Below are 24612 nucleotides of genomic sequence, written 5' to 3'. Positions count from 1 at the left end.
TGTTTACCAGATGTTTACAATCTATATGCGGTCTGCTATTACCTGAGTCATTCTAAAGCATAGCAATTTTTTTTAAATCAATGTTCTATATGAAAGTAAAGGATGTAAGTAAAACAAGCATGAGTAATTGACATAGATCTGCCAAGATATGTCCTCCTAACACCAACACTAGGGGAAAGATAGGGTCAAATATCTGTGATCCTCACCTTTTGAGGGTTCCTGGCTCACGCCAGTGCACAGCTTGATTCCCTTCACCTCGTCGTCCAATGTTTCCAAGATCTGCTCGTTGAGCTCAGAGAGCTCCATGAACGTGCTCGCCCTGGCCACCGTGGAGGCCTCGCTTGCCAGGTTGTTCAACTCGTCCTCAATGTCGCCCACGCCAACGGCGTAGATACGGACACCGGTGGCCTTCAACCCCAGAGCGGCAGTCTTGCCATCGTCGGATGACTTTCCGCCAGTGACGATCATCAGGATCTGGGGGATGCCCTCTTCCTTCCTGCTGCCTTTATCTTTGATGAAGTGGTTCTCCTGCACGTGGCGAATGGCAGCACCCGTGTTGATCCTGCGGCCACCCTTGTACTCTGTGCGACTAAGGGCGCTGATGATGTCATCCTTGGTCTTGTAGGTGTTGAGGTAGAAGACGTCGGTGACGTCGGTGGCATAGTGGGCCAGGCCAATCCGCAGGTTGTCACGCTCGGTGAAGAAGAGGTCTACAAGGTTCAGGATAAACTCCATCACTTCCTTGAAGTTGTCCTTGCCAAGGTTGATGGAGCCATCCACCAAGAACACGATGTCAGCAGCCTTGGCTTTCGGGAGTCCTGAAGCTGAGAGAAAACAGAGAGAGAGAGTGACGGAGAGGGATAGAGTAAAAGAGAGGTGCCATGTTGAATCCTATTCACAGTATTTATTTGGCTATTATTCAATATTTATCAGTACATTTATTATACAGAATAAGGCGAGAATGCATTCTTTGTGGTTTCACTTACTTGGGAGATCAGTTTCTGTAGGGGCCTCCTCGGGGATTGTCCCATTGAGCCTGGCAATGAACCTCTCCTTAATGGTAGGCAAGCCGGGGAAAGTAGGTACCTGAAGAACATCGGCAGAGCTGGTGGCAATCTGGTTGAGCTGCCTGGAGTCTGCTCCGCCAGCCCCAATGCCAATGCAGTTGACCCGAGAGCCTTTGAGCAGAGGGCCATACACAGACACGTCAGTGGGGGACCTTCCGCCGGTGAGGACCACTAGATGCTGGGAGGCCTCCGCAAGTCGGACACCCGCTGAGGATTTCAGCTCATTCCTGATCACATACTCGATGGCTTTGGCTAGATCGGACGATCTGCCACCCTGCTGGCGTAGTCTTTTGATGGCAGAGAGCACAGCTGGCTTGTTGTTGTGGGAATTGAGAGAGAAATCCGTCTTGACCTTGTCAGAGTATTGGACGACAGCGACCCGAACCTGGTCAGGTTGCACATCCAGCTGCTGAACGATGTTTAGGATGAAGTCACGGATGTGGGCGATGCCACTGGACCCTGTGGTGTCCGAGCCGTCTATGAGGAAGATGATGTCCTTCCTCCCCATGTTGAGGTTAGCTGAGAAGTAGAATAGAAAAAAAGGTCAAGCAAGTGGGGTTTTACTTTTTATGTTGGCAAAAACGTATTTAAAAATGTAAACAAAGGGGATTGTAACAGTTACCATACAAAACATAAAAAACAGGTTTCCATCCAACCTTTTTATTCAGGGAAAAGTACATGTTGGATAAAACATGTCACAACAGGCCTGATGGAAACAGCTATTTTGTCGGTAGACTTTCCAAATGTCGACAAAACAAAATACGCTAGTCAGGGTGGGATCTTTCTGTCTGTAAAATGTATTATTTGAGAAAAGGAGGTGGAAGTTGACCTTTACGCGCAAGTATTGATATAACCATCATACCAAAAGTAAACTTGGAGTCACGCGATTATATATGTTGTGTAGTCCTTCCACTATGACTCGGGAAAGCATGTTGTTTATTAAGCTACAGATTAAATAAATTATGATGAACTTCACATGGTGGTGAAAGTACACAGTGATGAGCTTGATGCTCCTTTCCAATAAATATTGAGAGTCTTATTCTGGTGACATGATGATCGAGTCTTGGCTGCCATTTGAAAAATATACCCGCACTGGCTATACCCGCACTGTATCTGGGAGCTGTTGGCTAGAGCGCACGTGCCAAGACCAAAGTGGGCACATTCACTATATAATGCATTTTGTTTTGTTACAAAACAATACAGCCTAGGATCGAACCAGGGTCTGTAGTGACGCCTCTAGCACTGAGATGCAATGCCTTAGACTGCTGCACCACACTCGGGTGTGAACATTTTCATATTGTTTTATGCAGATTTTAGAAAATTCAAATCTGTCACCAATTGGATGGAAACTTAGCTACATTCAAAAATATATTTGATGGATCAGCACTATTTAGAAACTGCATTGGGTTAAATAATGTAGAATCTCTTACCAATATCCAAAACAGGAGGAACAAAACTACTGGAGATGTCAGTGGTGGTCATGGTGTTGACTGAAGCAATAAGCTGCTGCTCCACTGTTGGAAGCTGCCCAAAGTTGTTAATGGAGTAGGCAAACTCTGGCTTCAGGGAGATCTGCCTCAGTTCGCTGGGGTTGGCATTCTTTGCCCCAATGGCAAGAGGGGCAACCAGGTTGGTCTTCAGCTGGTTGGCTGGTCCAGAGACGTCGTCGTTGGACTTTCCCCCCGTGACTAGAATGAGGAACTGAGGCACACCCTCCTCGATGCGGCTACCGGCTGATCTCTGATAGATGTTCTTGGAGACCCAATCGAGGGCACGGCCAGTGTTTAGACGGTTTCCACCCCTGCTCTGAATCTTCCTCGTGGCTTGGCGGACCTCGTCTTTGGTGGAGTGCTCGTTCAAGAGGAACTCCATTTTGGCATCGTCGCTGTACTGCACCACTGACACCCTCACCCGATCCAGACCCACGTCCAGCTTTTCCACGACCCTCCCGATCATGTCACGGATGGCGGGGAATTCGCTGCGCACAGCTGTTGTGCCGTCAATGAGGAAAACCACATCCCTCTTTTCTCCGCCAGTGGGTACTATGTCTGTGGGAGAAGACAAGCACATCAAATGTGTTTGTTAGCAACACAAATTGAGCTGCATTAGGGCATAGATATAAACCAAATTCGTTATGGTGATATTTTATGTTCTAATTGTACTTCATAATAACTATGGTTTCACCTTGCATCGATCCTTTTGACTACGGATCTGTTTGTATGAGTCAAAAGATATGATCTAGTTTTAATCTATCATTATTATTATTAATACATTATTAGTGGTAACATTTGAGAAACAGTTTTAATTGATATTCAACTAGACTACAGTATCACGGGTGGTGATGCCGATGACTGAAACCCGTTAACAGTGAATCCGAATGAAAAACAGCTAGCTCTGTAGTGCTGTTTTGACAAACTCCCCAGTAAAATAACCTGTTGTTTTCCATTTTAACCCACTGGTAGCTAACATCAATCAAAGCTGTAAACACTCTACCACATGAGCACATTTAGCAGAATTGTTGTTTTGGGTCTCTGGAGACTGTATTGCCTTCAAGAAATAGTATTGTACCAGCACTTTGTTTGGTTGAACTTGTGTGTTAGCTAAGAGATAATTATTTTTGTGCCCCTGCCGATACCTCATGAGCCTGTTCTAAACGGACAGTTATCCTGTTCAGAACAAAGTGGCGCCACGTGCAGTAATTAGTGGATTAGGGTTTCCCATGCAAAAATGTAAAACCTCTCAGCTGACCACCTTGAAGCAATTATTCACCAATATTTGCTATACCGGGATAGAAGTCAATAGTATGTATTATGAAGTTATGAGTGGTGGTAAAAAAAAAAAAAGAATCACCAAATGGTGCAATTTCTGTACTACTCCATGCATGAATTCCACTGTGGCGTTGGCCTCCTCTGTCCGACATGGAAAAACAATACAGCAAAAGACATAAGTAATGCTAAAGTCAGTGTAGGTCCATTTAAACCAGTTAAAATGTAGCATGGTTGGTGACATCATTTTGGGGTGTAGTACCCCTACTATCCCCTGGAGGGCAGCTAAATTGTATTCATTCGAAGCACAAGACCCAGGCATTTCCAATAATACCTTATACACTCAGATGTAAAGTGTTTGTTTAATTGCTAAAAAATCTAATATACAATATATATGTAATTGGGCACTCGTCAATTCAGTCAAATCAAATTGTATTGGTCACATGCACCGAACACAACCCCTAATACAACACCTGTGGACTTTACAGTGATATGCGTACTCATGAGGTGTTAAATAGGCCTCTTCTCAAGAAAGTTTGAAAACTTGGCAAAAAAAATGTTTGATTATGTACAATCCATCTAGCCTATTCATAGAAGCTAACTCCCTTTAGCGATTATTCATGAAGACATCTTCTGACCGCATCGCTTGCAGTACGGTTTTGGAAACATAAGGAACGTATCTTTCATATCATCGAGAAATAATCTTAAAAAAAAAAAAACTAAATTACACTTTTATAGGTTTAGTGTTCCCACACTGCCATGTTACAGCGTTTGTTTACGGAAGACAGATGGAAGACAGAGACAACCACCTGTGCTAATTAGTTATCTAGCATGCTCAAACACCTGTGTGTAAGTGTAACTGGGGAGGAAGTGTATTTTTTCGGATGGAGAGAGACAGCCGTATGGATCTGTGCAAAGCTGCTAAAGTAAGTGTATCTTTTTATTTTAAAGATTATTTCTCACTGATATGAAAGATACATATGTTTTAAAAACTATCGCAAGTGATGATTATTGATGTTTCTAAATGAGAGTCAGGATTGTTGCTCACATGGTCCCACCGGTAAGAGGTGCTTATAGCTGAGAACCCTTGGGATAAGGCAGATTGCTTTGGGTTCATGAGAGCAACAATCAATCATGATGCTTTTATGACAATTTGACACATACGCGACCTGATAATTAGCCAACCACTGGCCACTACCGTGAAGTGTTGTCCAAATATTCCATAAAATGTGCAAAAATATTGTGAATGAAATTCAGTCAGACATTAATCCTATAAAACACATTAATGACAGCAAGAGAGGGCATTACCATCCGGAGTTGGGAAAACAGGGCGTAGCCTGGCAATGTCGTCATCGGACATCTCTGTGAGCGTGGAGATCAGTTTGTCCTGGACTGTGTACAGGCCAGGGAGGTCATCCACAGTGTATGCAAAGTTGGGAACATAGGAAACAACCTGAAGCTCCTGAGAGTTTACATCTCTGGTCCCGATGCTGAAGGGCAAAACGCCTGACTTCTTCAGTGAGGTCGCAGGTCGACGGATATCATCTGTGGACCTTCCACCAGAAACGACAATCAGGAACTGTGGGACACCCTCCTCCTTCCTGCCGCCACGTCGAACATTCAGCACTTCACTGCTGACAAACTCCACTGCCTGACCCAGGTTACGTTCCCGGCCGCCTCGCTGCCTCAGTCCCTTGACAGCATTCATAACACCCTCCTTGGTTGTGTGGGAGTTTAGGTAGATATCTGCATTGGGGGAGTCACCATACTGCACCACACCAATCCTGATCTTGTTCTCGCCCACGTTGAGGTTCTTCACGATTGAGCTGATGAACTCCTGGATGATGGGGAACTCCCTTCCGACGCCATCTGAGCCATCAACAAGGAAGACGATATCCTTCTTGGGACCCTGAGACTCAGCTAAAAGGAAGGGAGAACAAACATTTTTAATAAACCACTGCTCCGTTTGTAGTAGGTGGGCTAATACATTTCAAAGGTATTTTTTAAAACAATGTTCAATATCCTTTTGCAAACAATGATTGAACACTTCAGCTGAAGGACTTTGCTTCTAAGTGTCTTACCTCCCGAGCTAACGAATATGGTAGGATCAGGATACCTGGCTTTGACAAGTCTTGACAAAGCAGAAAAGAGCTCTGTCTGGATGTTTTGGAGGTTCCGCATGGCACGGACAGAAAATGTTTTGTTAGGGGAATTTGAGATTGACTGCATCTCCCTGTTGTCAGCATTTCTAAGGCCAATACTGACAGTGACCACACCAATACGCTTTAGCGCAATCGCTGAGAGTTCAACACTATCACTAGACTTCCCACCACTAATCAAAATTAGTATTTGTGGAACACCCTCCATGTGCCTGCTGCCAGAGGAAGAGGTAAAGACATTGTCCCTGACATACTGAAGAGCTGCTCCAGTGTTAAGGGGTCTCCCTCCTTTAAGTGTGATGCCTCTGATTGCATGTATAACCTTGTTTTTGGATGCATAAGTGTTGAAATAGAAATTGACCATGGCATCCTTGCTGTACTGGACCACAGAAATTCGGTCTTTGTTCTCATTCACATTGAGCTTCTCAACAGCTCTCAGTATAAAGTCTTGTATAACTGGGAACTAATTTATAATGTTATCAGATCCATCAAATAAGAAGACAACATCCTTCTTGGTGGTTTCTTCAGGTTGAGCTAGAAATTACAATAAATATAGGCTGTGTTTTGCATAACGACTCATGTTTTATTTTCAAATTAACTAATTGACTAACTTTCGATTATTCCATAGTTCTTTGGATGTCACCAAATTGTCTTTCCAACATGAAAAGAATAGACAAGTGACACTTAGAAAAATAAGGTTACTTACCAATACGAGTGGTATGCTTTAAAGTGAACAGTACATCTAATAAGATGTCTGGAAGCTCTCCAAAGTCAGTGATTGGAAAAACAAAATTATGAGCAGTGGTGGGAAGACCAACTGAGTCTGTGCCAATACTAAAGCTCAAAATGCCAAGATCTTTAAGTGTTGAAGCCGGCTGCCTAGCACTATCGCTGGAGGGTCCTCCTGTGAGCAGTATCAGTACTTGTGGAACACCTTCAAGGTGGCGGCTTCCAGAGATGGTGCTAAAGACATTGTCCTTAACATACTGTAGAGCTGTCTCAGTGTTGCGTGATTTTCCTCCCTTATGTCTTAATGATCGTATCTTGCTGATGACAGTGTCCTTGGATGAAAAGGAACTCAAGTAGAAGTACACTACAGCGTCACTGCTGAACTGGATCACTGCTACTCTGTCTCTGTCTTTGGCAACGTCAAGATTTTCCACAACTCTTCGTACAAAGTCTCGCATAGCAGGAAACCCACTCCGACTGCTGTCTGAGCCGTCGATGAGGAACACAACATCACGTCGTCCAATCCGCGATTCCACTAGGGAGAATAGTACATGTGGATTTAACAAGATGCAACTCGTCATATCAGTACTAAAGGGGGACAGGGGGTTGACATGCTATAACCATTTGGCATAGCAAAAAAAGAACCAGTGAAACAAATGAATAATTTTTTTTTCCAGCATAGAGTGGTGAGAGTCAAGCGAGGATTGACACTTTAAAAGATGTGATGCACGAATCTTAAAATACGCAGCATTTTGTTTTAAAATGCAGCAAAAAGTCAAGCAAATAAGAAAGGAGCACAGATGAATTACCATCACATGCTATATATTGCAGGCGAACAGAGCACATTGTCCTCTGTGTTGAGGACAGTGGCAAATTAAGTCTCTAAATACACCACCAAGATTCTACAATCTTGTCTTGTCTTAGGGAAAAGTGATATCATCAAAAGAAAATAAACAATTTGAGCCTGATTTTCCTAAGGAGAAGAAAATTACACATTGTTCTTACGTTGGAGAACAATGCCAATCAAAGGCGGGGCAATTACATTATTCACATGGGATTCACGAGTTTCAATAAGTTATTATCGGAAAAGTGTTTCTGACATCCCTTACCCAGAATGCCAGAACATTTCAAAGTTGTGATTCTCATTGAGGATAAAAGCTGATTATCCAATCTATAAAGATCAAAGTTTTCTGAAAATGTAAATGCCAAAGAAGGATCGAAAGAAAGAGTTTGCAGCTCTTCGATTTCTGTAGCTGTTGAAACGACGGTGATGACCATGATACCCTGTTGTTTCAGAGCATGAGCAGCATTGCTAATTGGGTCTCTGGATCATGCTCCACTTAAAATGACTAAAACCTGTGGAACACCAAGCAAGCGTCTACTTCCAGCTGAAGCAGTGAAAACATTGTCCTTGATGTACTGTTGTATAAGTGTTCAGATAGAAGTGGACCTCTAGATCTCTGCTGTACTGGACCACCAAAACTTGATCTTTGGTTTCCTCCACATTGAGATTGTCCACAACTTTTTGTACAAAATCACGCATTTCTAGGAATACACTCCTGGTGCCATCAGAACCATCCAGAAGGAATACAATGCCTCTTTTTGGTACTTTACTTCAAGTGGGGAACAGATATTCAATGAATGTAAATATAACTTACGAAGGAATGATGTTTTTATAAGATAATACATTAATATACTATATCGCTGGTAAGCAACTGCAGCTGATTGAAGCGAATGCATTCCAGAGAGTTGAAGTAAATTCAATTGCTGCAAAAAAGAGACCCTTAGTAAGACTATGCTGAAAGAATTTGAAGAGAACAATTAAATAAAGAATGAAAAAGTTTTCTAGGAAAAAAGGTGGTAATAATACCAAGCATAAGCATGAATGCAAAGTGGAAGGATTCACTCTGAATATTCAAGAAAAATCTTTGAAAGAAAAATGTAGAAGCAAAAATGAATGAGAGAGCAATATGAAAGAAGGGTTAATCAAGATGTTGTAGGATTTGACAAATGAGGTGAGGATGCTATTAAACAATCCATGGTCACCCATTTTCATTGATGACACTTTAATGAATGAGCAGCTTCAACACTTCTAAAACTGTTCAAATATTTCAACACATTATTGTGTAGAATGTAGCAAACATCTTGCTAGGAAAGAGTAGATGACTATACCAGTAGATCTAACAGATTTTAACATCACAGAGAAATCAATTGGTTAAATAGACTGAGAGAACAAAATAAAGTTTTACCTATCAAACCAGGACTGGAAACCTGAGCAATTGATGATGAAAGCTCCAGATGCATTGCTGACAGATCTGAAAAGTCTCGTGCCACAAGGATGAGCTGTGGATCAGACGTAATTGACTGCATTTCTCTAGTGTCGGCCTGTCTAATGGCAATGCCAACACTCTGAATTCCTTGACCTTTCATATCAAAGGCAGCTTGGCTAACAGCGTCATTTGACTGTCCACCACTCAGCAAAATCAATATCTGAGGGACACCTTCATAACGTCTGCTTCCAGAGGTGTCTTTAAAGATGTGGTCTTTAACGAACTGGAGTGCTGCCCCTGTGTTGAGGGGTCTACCACCTTTGTGCCTCAGATGTCTTATGCTGTCAAGAATGTCCTCCTTTTTGGTATATGTGTTCAGATAGAAATGTACCTCTTGATTTCTACTATACTGAACCACAGAAATGCGGTCTTTGTTTCCTCCCACATTGAGATTCTCCACTACTTTGAGTACAAAATCACGCATGGCTGGGAATCCATTCCTTGTGCCATCAGAACCATCCAGAAGAAATACAACATCTCTATGTCCCATCATAGTTTCTCCTAGTAAAACATGAATAAAGAAGTTATTTCTAAAGATTACATTTGTGCCTAATGAAGCAAACCTTGATATACGAGATAATAAAATATGTATGAATAGCAATTATGATCTTAAACTAAAGATTTTAAAAACAAAAAATAGCAGTGTAAGGTATTAATAGTTTAATATATGCAGCAAGTGAATTTTGACCATTTTAAACAGATTCCCTAGATTAATATTTCAGAAAAAGACATTTGGTATATTTTCCAGAACAATTAATATTGCAACTATGAATTTGGCTTCATGTTCATTCATTTAATGAATCTTACCCATAAGACTAACATTGAAAGTTTCAACTCTTGTGAGTAGATGCTCTTGGATGTTTGGAAGATCACTGAACTCAGACACTGAAAGAGCATAACTTGGATCAAAGGAAATGCGTTGTAACTCATTAATGTCTGAGGCTCGAGATCCAACACTGAATATCATAACTCCTATTTTTTTCAGAGCAGAGGCTGGTGTATGAACATTATCATTGGACCTCCCGCCACTCAGCAGTATCAGCATCTGAGGGACACCCTCTTGGCTTCTGCTTCCTGAGGAGGCAGTAAAGACGTTGTCCCTTACATACTGGAGGGCTGCCCCAGTGTTGAGGGGTCTACCTCCTCTGTGCCTCAGACCTCTGACGATGTCAAGAATGTCGCCCTTCGTGGTGTATGTGTTCAGATAGAAATGAACTTCTTGATCTCTACCGTACTGGACCACAGAAACGCGGTCTTTGTCTCCTCCCACATTGAGTTTCTCTACTACTCTCTGAACAAAATCACGCATTGCTGGGAATCCATTCCTTGTGCCATCAGAACCATCCAGAAGGAATACCACATCCTTTCTGGCGGTGTCATGATCAACTGAGAAAATAAATAGATTATGTCAATCAAACTGATCAAATGTGGTGTTTTTGGCCAAATTATACAGTCGTTTCTAAGACTCTGCGGCCATTTTGCTAACACATCCTGACTCTTAATTCACAGTGATAACACATACCTAAAACTGTTGGTGATTCTGGAGTAACATCAATAACCACTGCCTCCACCGAGGACAGAAGTTGCTGCTGGATGCTCGGAAGGTCAGTAAAGTCTGAGACAGACAGAGCGTAACTGGGATCATGTGATATCCTCTGCAATTCTCTGCTATCAGAGCTCCTTGTTCCAATTCCAAAGACCAAAACCCCAAGCTCCTTCAGAGCAGAGGCTGGCGTGTCAACATTGTCAACGGACCTTCCACCACTCAACAGAATCAGTAGCTGTGGAACGCCTTCCAAGCGTCTGCTTCCGGAGGAGGCAGTAAAGACATTGTCCCTCACGTACTGGAGAGCTGCTCCAGTGTTGAGAGGTCTCCCGCCTTTGTGTCTCAGACCTCTTACAGTGTTGAGAATCTCTCCCTTTGTTGTGTATGTGTTCAGATAGAATTGGGCGGCTGGATCTCTACTGTACTGGACCACCGCAACGCGATCTTTGTTCTCATCCACACTGAGTGTCTCCACCACTCTTTGAACAAAGTCACGCATGGCTGGGAATCCACTCCTAGTGCCATCAGATCCATCCAGCAAGAACACAACATCCCTCCTGGGAGCCTGACTCTTAACTAGGGAATGTGAAGGTTCAGATAAAGAGTCATATTACATGTGGCATAGGTAAGGGAAAACAGGACAAAGCTGCCTCTGTCACATGAAAGTCATCCCTTTCACTTATCACAAACAACTATTCAAAGAAAGTGACAATTTGTGCATTGCCCTGAGTTATATCATAGGGAACATTGGTACAGATGTATGAAAAGAAACCACATGAAAGGCCTCAGGGGAATCTACACAAGTGTTCTAAGCTATCAACTACTCTATCCTAATGTAAAAGAGGAAATGGAACAGATCAAAACCATATGTTTCTTACCTATTATTGTTGGCATTAGTGTTGGTGTCATGGTTGTGTCCTGTATAACGGCAGTGTTCATGGCAGAAAGAAGCTGCTGTTGGATGTTGGGGAGGTCAGTGAATTCAGACACGGAGAGAGCATAACTGGGGTCATAGGATATCTTCTGTAACTCTCTGCTATCAGAGCTCCTTGTTCCAATTCCAAACACCAAGACACCAAGCTCCTTGAGAGCAGAAGTGGGTTTATCTACATTGTCAAAGGACCTTCCACCATTTAGCAGTATCAGAATCTGTGGAACACTTTCAAGGCGCCTACTTCCAGAGGAGGCAGCAAAGACGTAGTCCCTGACATACTGGAGAGCTGCTCCAGTGTTGAGGGGTCTCCCTCCTTTGTGCTTCAGCCCTCTTACGGTGTCAACAACCTCTTCTTTTCTTGTGTAAGTGTTCAGATAGAAGTGGACCTCTGGTTCTCTGCTATACTGTACCACAGAGACTCGATCTCTGTTCTCCCCTACAGTGAGTTTCTCCACTACTCTTTGAACAAAGTCACGCATTTCTGTGAAGCCATTCCTAGTGCCATCAGAACCATCCAGCAAGAATACTACATCCTTTCTGGTGATGCTTAGGTCCACTAAGAGTATCAGAAACAAAACAGAAAACGTATGTCAACATTGCTTCATCAAACCTGAAATATGTGTTTGTTGCTTTAGTTTTCCAAGATAATGCATCCGGTCTTACCTATGACTGTTGGGGAAATGGGTGTGGCGCCAACGTGTACAGTAATGAGTGAGGAGAAAAACTTATCCTGGACGCTGGGGAGATCAGAGAATTCAGAAACAGACTGGGAATAACTGGGGTCAGAGGCAATCCTTTGAACCTCTTTGCTAGAATTTCTGTTTCCAATGCCAAAGATCAAGACCCCACTCTCTTTGAGGGCAGAAACTGGTATATCAACATTATCATTGGACCTCCCACCACTCAGCAGTATCAGCATCTGAGGGACACCCTCTTGGCTTCTGCTTCCTGAGGAGGCAGTAAAGACGTTGTCCCTTACATACTGGAGGGCTGCCCCAGTGTTGAGGGGTCTACCTCCTCTGTGCCTCATACCTCTGACGATGTCAAGAATGTCGCCCTTCGTGGTGTATGTGTTCAGATAGAAAAGAACTTCTTGATCTCTACCGTACTGGACCACAGAAACGCGGTCTTTGTCTCCTCCCACATTGAGTTTCTCTACTACTCTCTGAACAAAATCACGAATTGCTGGGAATCCATTCCTTGTGCCATCAGAACCATCCAGAAGGAATACCACATCCTTTCTGGCGGTGTCATGATCAACTGAGAAAATAAATAGATTATGTCAATCAAACTGATCAAATGTGGTGTTTTTGGCCAAATTATACAGTCGTTTCTAAGACTCTGCGGCCATTTTGCTAACACATCCTGACTCTTAATTCACAGTGATAACACATACCTAAAACTGTTGGTGATTCTGGAGTAACATCAATAACCACTGCCTCCACCGAGGACAGAAGTTGCTGCTGGATGCTCGGAAGGTCAGTAAAGTCTGAGACAGACAGAGCGTAACTGGGATCATGTGATATCCTCTGCAATTCTCTGCTATCAGAGCTCCTTGTTCCAATTCCAAAGACCAAAACCCCAAGCTCCTTCAGAGCAGAGGCTGGCGTGTCAACATTGTCAACGGACCTTCCACCACTCAACAGAATCAGTAGCTGTGGAACGCCTTCCAAGCGTCTGCTTCCGGAGGAGGCAGTAAAGACATTGTCCCTCACGTACTGGAGAGCTGCTCCAGTGTTGAGAGGTCTCCCGCCTTTGTGTCTCAGACCTCTTACAGTGTTGAGAATCTCTCCCTTTGTTGTGTATGTGTTCAGATAGAATTGGGCGGCTGGATCTCTGCTGTACTGGACCACTGCAACGCGATCTTTGTTCTCATCCACACTGAGTGTCTCCACCACTCTTTGAACAAAGTCACGCATGGCTGGGAATCCACTCCTAGTGCCATCAGATCCATCCAGCAAGAACACAACATCCCTCCTGGGAGCCTGACTCTCAACTAGGGAATGTGAAGGTTCAGATAAAGAGTCATATTACATGTGGCATAGGTAAGGGAAAACAGGACAAAGCTGCTTCTGTCACATGAAAGTCATCCCTTTCACTTATCACAAACAACTATTCAAAGAAAGTGACAATTTGTGCATTGCCCTGAGTTATATCATAGGGAACATTGGTACAGATGTATGAAAATAAATCACATGAAAGGCCTCAGGGGAATCTACACAAGTGTTCTAAGCTATCAACTACTCTATCCTAATGTAAAAGAGGATATGGAACAGATCAAAACCATATTTTTCTTACCTAGTATTGTTGGTATTAGTGTTGGTGTCATGGTTGTGTCCTGTATAACGGCAGTGTTCAAGGCAGAAAGAAGCTGCTGTTGGATGTTGGGGAGGTCAGTGAATTCAGACACGGAGAGAGCATAACTGGGGTCATAGGATATTTTCTGTAACTCTCCGCTATCAGAGCTCCTTGTTCCAATTCCAAACACCAAGACACCAAGCTCCTTGAGAGCAGAAGCGGGTTTATCTACATTGTCAAAGGACCTTCCACCATTTAGCAGTATCAGAATCTGTGGAACACTTTCAAGGCGCCTACTTCCAGAGGAGGCAGCAAAGACGTAGTCCCTGACATACTGGAGAGCTGCTCCAGTGTTGAGGGGTCTCCCTCCTTTGTGCTTCAGCCCTCTTACGGTGTCAACAACCTCTTCTTTTCTTGTGTAAGTGTTCAGATAGAAGTGGACCTCTGGTTCTCTGCTATACTGTACCACAGAGACTCGATCTCTGTTCTCCCCTACAGTGAGTTTCTCCACTACTCTTTGAACAAAGTCACGCATTTCTGTGAAGCCATTCCTAGTGCCATCAGAACCATCCAGCAAGAATACTACATCCTTTCTGGTGATGCTTAGGTCCACTAAGAGTATCAGAAACAAAACAGAAAACGTATGTCAACATTGCTTCATCAAACCTGAAATATGTGTTTGTTGCTTTAGTTTTCCAAGATAATGCATCCGGTCTTACCTATGACTGTTGGGGAAATGGGTGTGGCGCCAACGTGTACAGTAATGAGTGAGGAGAAAAACTTATCCTGGACGCTGGGGAGATCAGAGAATTCAGAAACAGACTGGGAATAACTGGGGTCAGAGGCAATCCTTTGAACCTCTTTGCTAGAATTTCTGTTTCCAATGCCAAAGATCAAGACCCCACTCTCTTTGAGGGCAGAAACTGGTATATCAACATTATCATTGGACCTCCCACCACTCAGCAGTATCAGCATCTGAGGGACACCCTCTTGGCTTCTGCTTCCTGAGGAGGCAGTAAAGACGTTGTCCCTTACATACTGGAGGGCTGCCCCAGTGTTGAGGGGTCTACCTCCTCTGTGCCTCAGACCTCTGACGATGTCAAGAATGTCGCCCTTCGTGGTGTATGTGTTCAGATAGAAATGAACTTCTTGATCTCTACCGTACTGGACCACAGAAACGCGGTCTTTGTCTCCTCCCACATTGAGTTTCTCTACTACTCTCTGAACAAAATCACGAATTGCTGGGAATCCATTCCTTGTGCCATCAGAACCATCCAGAAGGAATACCACATCCTTTCTGGCGGTGTCATGATCAACTGAGAAAATAAATAGATTATGTCAATCAAACTGATCAAATGTGGTGTTTTTGGCCAAATTATACAGTCGTTTCTAAGACTCTGCGGCCATTTTGCTAACACATCCTGACTCTTAATTCACAGTGATAACACATACCTAAAACTGTTGGTGATTCTGGAGTAACATCAATAACCACTGCCTCCACCGAGGACAGAAGTTGCTGCTGGATGCTCGGAAGGTCAGTAAAGTCTGAGACAGACAGAGCGTAACTGGGATCATGTGATATCCTCTGCAATTCTCTGCTATCAGAGCTCCTTGTTCCAATTCCAAAGACCAAAACCCCAAGCTCCTTCAGAGCAGAGGCTGGCGTGTCAACATTGTCAACGGACCTTCCACCACTCAACAGAATCAGTAGCTGTGGAACGCCTTCCAAGCGTCTGCTTCCGGAGGAGGCAGTAAAGACATTGTCCCTCACGTACTGGAGAGCTGCTCCAGTGTTGAGAGGTCTCCCGCCTTTGTGTCTCAGACCTCTTACAGTGTTGAGAATCTCTCCCTTTGTTGTGTATGTGTTCAGATAGAATTGGGCGGCTGGATCTCTGCTGTACTGGACCACTGCAACGCGATCTTTGTTCTCATCCACACTGAGTGTCTCCACCACTCTTTGAACAAAGTCACGCATGGCTGGGAATCCACTCCTAGTGCCATCAGATCCATCCAGCAAGAACACAACATCCCTCCTGGGAGCCTGACTCTCAACTAGGGAATGTGAAGGTTCAGATAAAGAGTCATATTACATGTGGCATAGGTAAGGGAAAACAGGACAAAGCTGCTTCTGTCACATGAAAGTCATCCCTTTCACTTATCACAAACAACTATTCAAAGAAAGTGACAATTTGTGCATTGCCCTGAGTTATATCATAGGGAACATTGGTACAGATGTATGAAAATAAATCACATGAAAGGCCTCAGGGGAATCTACACAAGTGTTCTAAGCTATCAACTACTCTATCCTAATGTAAAAGAGGATATGGAACAGATCAAAACCATATTTTTCTTACCTAGTATTGTTGGTATTAGTGTTGGTGTCATGGTTGTGTCCTGTATAACGGCAGTGTTCAAGGCAGAAAGAAGCTGCTGTTGGATGTTGGGGAGGTCAGTGAATTCAGACACGGAGAGAGCATAACTGGGGTCATAGGATATTTTCTGTAACTCTCCGCTATCAGAGCTCCTTGTTCCAATTCCAAACACCAAGACACCAAGCTCCTTGAGAGCAGAAGCGGGTTTATCTACATTGTCAAAGGACCTTCCACCATTTAGCAGTATCAGAATCTGTGGAACACTTTCAAGGCGCCTACTTCCAGAGGAGGCAGCAAAGACGTAGTCCCTGACATACTGGAGAGCTGCTCCAGTGTTGAGGGGTCTCCCTCCTTTGTGCTTCAGCCCTCTTACGGTGTCAACAACCTCTTCTTTTCTTGTGTAAGTGTTCAGATAGAAGTGGACCTCTGGTTCTCTGCTATACTGTACCACAGAGACTCGATCTCTGTTCTCCCCTACAGTGAGTTTCTCCACTACTCTTTGAACAAAGTCACGCATTTCTGTGAAGCCATTCCTAGTGCCATCAGAACCATCCAGCAAGAATACTACATCCTTTCTGGTGATGCTTAGGTCCACTAAGAGTATCAGAAACAAAACAGAAAACGTATGTCAACATTGCTTCATCAAACCTGAAATATGTGTTTGTTGCTTTAGTTTTCCAAGATAATGCATCCGGTCTTACCTATGACTGTTGGGGAAATGGGTGTGGCGCCAACGTGTACAGTAATGAGTGAGGAGAAAAACTTATCCTGGACGCTGGGGAGATCAGAGAATTCAGAAACAGACTGGGAATAACTGGGGTCAGAGGCAATCCTTTGAACCTCTTTGCTAGAATTTCTGTTTCCAATGCCAAAGATCAAGACCCCACTCTCTTTGAGGGCAGAAACTGGTATATCAACATTATCATTGGACCTCCCACCACTCAGCAGTATCAGCATCTGAGGGACACCCTCTTGGCTTCTGCTTCCTGAGGAGGCAGTAAAGACGTTGTCCCTTACATACTGGAGGGCTGCCCCAGTGTTGAGGGGTCTACCTCCTCTGTGCCTCAGACCTCTGACGATGTCAAGAATGTCGCCCTTCGTGGTGTATGTGTTCAGATAGAAATGAACTTCTTGATCTCTACCGTACTGGACCACAGAAACGCGGTCTTTGTCTCCTCCCACATTGAGCTTCTCTACTACCCTCTGAACAAAATCACGCATTGCTGGGAATCCATTCCTTGTGCCATCAGAACCATCCAGAAGGAATACCACATCCTTTCTGGCGGTGTCATGATCAACTGAGAAAATAAATAGATTATGTCAATCAAACTGATCAAATGTGGTGTTTTTGGCCAAATTATACAGTCGTTTCTAAGACTCTGCGGCCATTTTGCTAACACATCCTGACTCTTAATTCACAGTGATAACACATACCTAAAACTGTTGGTGATTCTGGAGTAACATCAATAACCACTGCCTCCACCGAGGACAGAAGTTGCTGCTGGATGCTCGGAAGGTCAGTAAAGTCTGAGACAGACAGAGCGTAACTGGGATCATGTGATATCCTCTGCAATTCTCTGCTATCAGAGCTCCTTGTTCCAATTCCAAAGACCAAAACCCCAAGCTCCTTCAGAGCAGAGGCTGGCGTGTCAACATTGTCAACGGACCTTCCACCACTCAACAGAATCAGTAGCTGTGGAACGCCTTCCAAGCGTCTGCTTCCGGAGGAGGCAGTAAAGACATTGTCCCTCACGTACTGGAGAGCTGCTCCAGTGTTGAGAGGTCTCCCGCCTTTGTGTCTCAGACCTCTTACAGTGTTGAGAATCTCTCCCTTTGTTGTGTATGTGTTCAGATAGAATTGGGCGGCTGGATCTCTGCTGTACTGGACCACCGCAACGCGATCTTTGTTCTCATCCACACTGAGTGTCTCCACCACTCTTTGAACAAAGTCACGCATGGCTGGGAATCCACTCCTAGTGCCATCAGATCCATCCAGCAAGAACACAACATCCCTCCTGGGAGCCTGACTCTCAACTAGGGAATGTGAAGGTTCAGATAAAGAGTCATATTACATGTGGCATAGGTAAGGGAAAACAGGACAAAGCTGCTTCTGTCACATGAAAGTCATCCCTTTCACTTATCACAAACAACTATTCAAAGAAAGTGACAATTTGTGCATTGCCCTGAGTTATATCATAGGGAACATTGGTACAGATGTATGAAAGAAATCACATGAAAGGCCTCAGGGGAATCTACACAAGTGTTCTAAGCTATCAACTACTCTATCCTAATGTAAAAGAGGATATGGAACAGATCAAAACCATATTTTTCTTACCTAGTATTGTTGGTATTAGTGTTGGTGTCATGGTTGTGTCCTGTATGACGGCAGTGTTCAAGGCAGAAAGAAGCTGCTGTTGGATGTTGGGGAGGTCAGTGAATTCAGACACGGAGAGAGCATAACTGGGGTCATAGGATATTTTCTGTAACTCTCCGCTATCAGAGCTCCTTGTTCCAATTCCAAACACCAAGACACCAAGCTCCTTGAGAGCAGAAGCGGATTTATCTACATTGTCAAAGGACCTTCCACCATTTAGCAGTATCAGAATCTGTGGAACACTTTCAAGGCGCCTACTTCCAGAGGAGGCAGCAAAGACGTAGTCCCTGACATACTGGAGAGCTGCTCCAGTGTTGAGGGGTCTCCCTCCTTTGTGCTTCAGCCCTCTTACGGTGTCAACAACCTCTTCTTTTCTTGTGTAAGTGTTCAGATAGAAGTGGACCTCTGGTTCTCTGCTATACTGTACCACAGAGACTCGATCTCTGTTCTCCCCTACAGTGAGTTTCTCCACTACTCTTTGAACAAAGTCACGCATTTCTGTGAAGCCATTCCTAGTGCCATCAGAACCATCCAGCAAGAATACTACATCCTTTCTGGTGATGCTTAGGTCCACTAAGAGTATCAGAAACAAAACAGAAAACGTATGTCAACATTGCTTCATCAAACCTGAAATATGTGTTTGTTGCTTTAGTTTTCCAAGATAATGCATCCGGTCTTACCTATGACTGTTGGGGAAATGGGTGTGGCGCCAACGTGTACAGTAATGAGTGAGGAGAAAAACTTATCCTGGACGCTGGGGAGATCAGAGAATTCAGAAACAGACTGGGAATAACTGGGGTCAGAGGCAATCCTTTGAACCTCTTTGCTAGAATTTCTGTTTCCAATGCCAAAGATCAAGACCCCACTCTCTTTGAGGGCAGAAACTGGTATATCAACATTATCATTGGACCTCCCACCACTCAGCAGTATCAGCATCTGAGGGACACCCTCTTGGCTTCTGCTTCCTGAGGAGGCAGTAAAGACGTTGTCCCTTACATACTGGAGGGCTGCCCCAGTGTTGAGGGGTCTACCTCCTCTGTGCCTCAGACCTCTGACGATGTCAAGAATGTCGCCCTTCATGGTGTATGTGTTCAGATAGAAATTAACTTCTTGATCTCTACCGTACTGGACCACAGAAACGCGGTCTTTGTCTCCTCCCACATTGAGCTTCTCTACTACCCTCTGAACAAAATCACGCATTGCTGGGAATCCATTCCTTGTGCCATCAGAACCATCCAGAAGGAATACCACATCCTTTCTGGCGGTGTCATGATCAACTGAGAAAATAAATAGATTATGTCAATCAAACTGATCAAATGTGGTGTTTTTGGCCAAATTATACAGTCGTTTCTAAGACTCTGCGGCCATTTTGCTAACACATCCTGACTCTTAATTCACAGTGATAACACATACCTAAAACTGTTGGTGATTCTGGAGTAACATCAATAACCACTGCCTCCACCGAGGACAGAAGTTGCTGCTGGATGCTCGGAAGGTCAGTAAAGTCTGAGACAGACAGAGCGTAACTGGGATCATGTGATATCCTCTGCAATTCTCTGCTATCAGAGCTCCTTGTTCCAATTCCAAAGACCAAAACCCCAAGCTCCTTCAGAGCAGAGGCTGGCGTGTCAACATTGTCAACGGACCTTCCACCACTCAACAGAATCAGTAGCTGTGGAACGCCTTCCAAGCGTCTGCTTCCGGAGGAGGCAGTAAAGACATTGTCCCTCACGTACTGGAGAGCTGCTCCAGTGTTGAGAGGTCTCCCGCCTTTGTGTCTCAGACCTCTTACAGTGTTGAGAATATCTCCCTTTGTTGTGTATGTGTTCAGATAGAATTGGGCGGCTGGATCTCTACTGTACTGGACCACAGCAACGCAATCTTTGTTCTCATCCACACTGAGTGTCTCCACCACTCTTTGAACAAAGTCACGCATGGCTGGGAATCCACTCCTAGTGCCATCAGATCCATCCAGCAAGAACACAACATCCCTCCTGGGAGCCTGACTCTCAACTAGGGAATGTGAAGGTTCAGATAAAGAGTCATATTACATGTGGCATAGGTAAGGGAAAACAGGACAAAGCTGCTTCTGTCACATGAAAGTCATCCCTTTCACTTATCACAAACAACTATTCAAAGAAAGTGACAATTTGTGCATTGCCCTGAGTTATATCATAGGGAACATTGGTACAGATGTATGAAAAGAAACCACTTGAAAGGCCTCAGGGGACTCTACACAAGTGTTCTAAGCTATCAACCACTCTATCCTAATGTAAAAGAAGAAATGGAACAGGTCAAAACCATATGTTTCTTACCTAGTATTGTTGGTATTAGTGTTGGTGTCATGGTTGTGTCCTGTATAATGGCAGTGTTCATGGCAGAAAGAAGCTGCTGTTGGATGTTGGGGAGGTCAGTGAATTCAGACACGGAGAGAGCATAACTGGGGTCATAGGATATCTTCTGTAACTCTCTGCTATCAGAGCTCCTTGTTCCAATTCCAAACACCAAGACACCAAGCTCCTTGAGAGCAGAAGCGGGTTTATCTACATTGTCAAAGGACCTTCCACCATTTAGCAGTATCAGAATCTGTGGAACACTTTCAAGGCGCCTACTTCCAGAGGAGGCAGCAAAGACGTAGTCCCTGACATACTGGAGAGCTGCTCCAGTGTTGAGGGGTCTCCCTCCTTTGTGCTTCAGCCCTCTTACGGTGTCAACAACCTCTTCTTTTCTTGTGTAAGTGTTCAGATAGAAGTGGACCTCTGGTTCTCTGCTATACTGTACCACAGAGACTCGATCTCTGTTCTCCCCTACAGTGAGTTTCTCCACTACTCTTTGAACAAAGTCACGCATTTCTGTGAAGCCATTCCTAGTGCCATCAGAACCATCCAGCAAGAATACTACATCCTTTCTGGCGATGCTTAGGTCCACTAAGAGTATCAGAAACAAAACAGAAAACGTATGTCAACATTGCTTCATCAAACCTGAAATATGTGTTTGTTGCTTTAGTTTTCCAAGATAATGCATCCGGTCTTACCTATGACTGTTGGGGAAATGGGTGTGGCGCCAACGTGTACAGTAATGAGTGAGGAGAAAAACTTATCCTGGACGCTGGGGAGATCAGAGAATTCAGAAACAGACTGGGAATAACTGGGGTCAGAGGCAATCCTTTGAACCTCTTTGCTAGAATTTCTGTTTCCAATGCCAAAGATCAAGACCCCACTCTCTTTGAGGGCAGAAACTGGTATATCAACATTATCATTGGACCTCCCACCACTCAGCAGTATCAGCATCTGAGGGACACCCTCTTGGCTTCTGCTTCCTGAGGAGGCAGTAAAGACGTTGTCCCTTACATACTGGAGGGCTGCCCCAGTGTTGAGGGGTCTACCTCCTCTGTGCCTCAGACCTCTGACGGTGTCAAGAATGTCGCCCTGCGTGGTGTATGTATTCAGATAGAAATGAACTTCTTGATCTCTACCGTACTGGACCACAGAAACGCGGTCTTTGTCTCCTCCCACATTGAGTTTCTCTACTACTCTCTGAACAAAATCACGAATTGCTGGGAATCCATTCCTTGTGCCATCAGAACCATCCAGAAGGAATACCACATCCTTTCTGGCGGTGTCATGATCAACTGAGAAAATAAATAGATTATGTCAATCAAACTGATCAAATGTGGTGTTTTTGGCCAAATTATACAGTCGTTTCTAAGACTCTGCGGCCATTTTGCTAACACATCCTGACTCTTAATTCACAGTGATAACACATACCTAAAACTGTTGGTGATTCTGGAGTAACATCAATAACCACTGCCTCCACCGAGGACAGAAGTTGCTGCTGGATGCTCGGAAGGTCAGTAAAGTCTGAGACAGACAGAGCGTAACTGGGATCATGTGATATCCTCTGCAATTCTCTGCTATCAGAGCTCCTTGTTCCAATTCCAAAGACCAAAACCCCAAGCTCCTTCAGAGCAGAGGCTGGCGTGTCAACATTGTCAACGGACCTTCCACCACTCAACAGAATCAGTAGCTGTGGAACGCCTTCCAAGCGTCTGCTTCCGGAGGAGGCAGTAAAGACATTGTCCCTCACGTACTGGAGAGCTGCTCCAGTGTTGAGAGGTCTCCCGCCTTTGTGTCTCAGACCTCTTACAGTGTTGAGAATATCTCCCTTTGTTGTGTATGTGTTCAGATAGAATTGGGCGGCTGGATCTCTACTGTACTGGACCACAGCAACGCGATCTTTGTTCTCATCCACACTGAGTGTCTCCACCACTCTTTGAACAAAGTCACGCATGGCTGGGAATCCACTCCTAGTGCCATCAGATCCATCCAGCAAGAACACAACATCCCTCCTGGGAGCCTGACTCTCAACTAGGGAATGTGAAGGTTCAGATAAAGAGTCATATTACATGTGGCATAGGTAAGGGAAAACAGGACAAAGCTGCTTCTGTCACATGAAAGTCATCCCTTTCACTTATCACAAACAACTATTCAAAGAAAGTGACAATTTGTGCATTGCCCTGAGTTATATCATAGGGAACATTGGTACAGATGTATGAAAAGAAACCACTTGAAAGGCCTCAGGGGACTCTACACAAGTGTTCTAAGCTATCAACCACTCTATCCTAATGTAAAAGAAGAAATGGAACAGGTCAAAACCATATGTTTCTTACCTAGTATTGTTGGTATTAGTGTTGGTGTCATGGTTGTGTCCTGTATAATGGCAGTGTTCATGGCAGAAAGAAGCTGCTGTTGGATGTTGGGGAGGTCAGTGAATTCAGACACGGAGAGAGCATAACTGGGGTCATAGGATATCTTCTGTAACTCTCTGCTATCAGAGCTCCTTGTTCCAATTCCAAACACCAAGACACCAAGCTCCTTGAGAGCAGAAGCGGGTTTATCTACATTGTCAAAGGACCTTCCACCATTTAGCAGTATCAGAATCTGTGGAACACTTTCAAGGCGCCTACTTCCAGAGGAGGCAGCAAAGACGTAGTCCCTGACATACTGGAGAGCTGCTCCAGTGTTGAGGGGTCTCCCTCCTTTGTGCTTCAGCCCTCTTACGGTGTCAACAACCTCTTCTTTTCTTGTGTAAGTGTTCAGATAGAAGTGGACCTCTGGTTCTCTGCTATACTGTACCACAGAGACTCGATCTCTGTTCTCCCCTACAGTGAGTTTCTCCACTACTCTTTGAACAAAGTCACGCATTTCTGTGAAGCCATTCCTAGTGCCATCAGAACCATCCAGCAAGAATACTACATCCTTTCTGGCGATGCTTAGGTCCACTAAGAGTATCAGAAACAAAACAGAAAACGTATGTCAACATTGCTTCATCAAACCTGAAATATGTGTTTGTTGCTTTAGTTTTCCAAGATAATGCATCCGGTCTTACCTATGACTGTTGGGGAAATGGGTGTGGCGCCAACGTGTACAGTAATGAGTGAGGAGAAAAACTTATCCTGGACGCTGGGGAGATCAGAGAATTCAGAAACAGACTGGGAATAACTGGGGTCAGAGGCAATCCTTTGAACCTCTTTGCTAGAATTTCTGTTTCCAATGCCAAAGATCAAGACCCCACTCTCTTTGAGGGCAGAAACTGGTATATCAACATTATCATTGGACCTCCCACCACTCAGCAGTATCAGCATCTGAGGGACACCCTCTTGGCTTCTGCTTCCTGAGGAGGCAGTAAAGACGTTGTCCCTTACATACTGGAGGGCTGCCCCAGTGTTGAGGGGTCTACCTCCTCTGTGCCTCAGACCTCTGACGGTGTCAAGAATGTCGCCCTGCGTGGTGTATGTATTCAGATAGAAATGAACTTCTTGATCTCTACCGTACTGGACCACAGAAACGCGGTCTTTGTCTCCTCCCACATTGAGTTTCTCTACTACTCTCTGAACAAAATCACGAATTGCTGGGAATCCATTCCTTGTGCCATCAGAACCATCCAGAAGGAATACCACATCCTTTCTGGCGGTGTCATGATCAACTGAGAAAATAAATAGATTATGTCAATCAAACTGATCAAATGTGGTGTTTTTG

At 44.2% G+C, this 24612-nt stretch overlaps 1 protein-coding gene across 7 annotated transcripts in view; it reads right to left on the bottom strand.

The window, feature by feature from the left end:
• LOC110501275 (collagen alpha-3(VI) chain) overlaps positions 1-24612 on the bottom strand; it is a 95813-nt gene that overhangs the window by 24215 nt on the left and 46986 nt on the right. For all 7 annotated transcript variants that reach the window (XM_021578698.2, XM_021578700.2, XM_021578701.2 and 4 more), the window contains 4 exons: positions 5141-5752; positions 2498-3115; positions 987-1586; positions 207-824 (listed from right to left, as the gene is read on the bottom strand). In XM_021578698.2, the coding sequence (XP_021434373.2) occupies positions 207-824; positions 987-1586; positions 2498-3115; positions 5141-5752 (2448 nt within the window). The remainder of the gene's footprint in view (positions 1-206; positions 825-986; positions 1587-2497; positions 3116-5140; positions 5753-24612) is intronic.

The sequence above is a fragment of the Oncorhynchus mykiss genome, chromosome 22 (assembly GCF_013265735.2).
Source record: "Oncorhynchus mykiss isolate Arlee chromosome 22, USDA_OmykA_1.1, whole genome shotgun sequence".
In the NCBI taxonomy this organism is placed as follows: Eukaryota; Metazoa; Chordata; class Actinopteri; order Salmoniformes; family Salmonidae; genus Oncorhynchus; species Oncorhynchus mykiss.
Note: the sequence above shows the minus strand (reverse complement) of the source record. Positions and strands in the feature narration are given on the sequence as shown.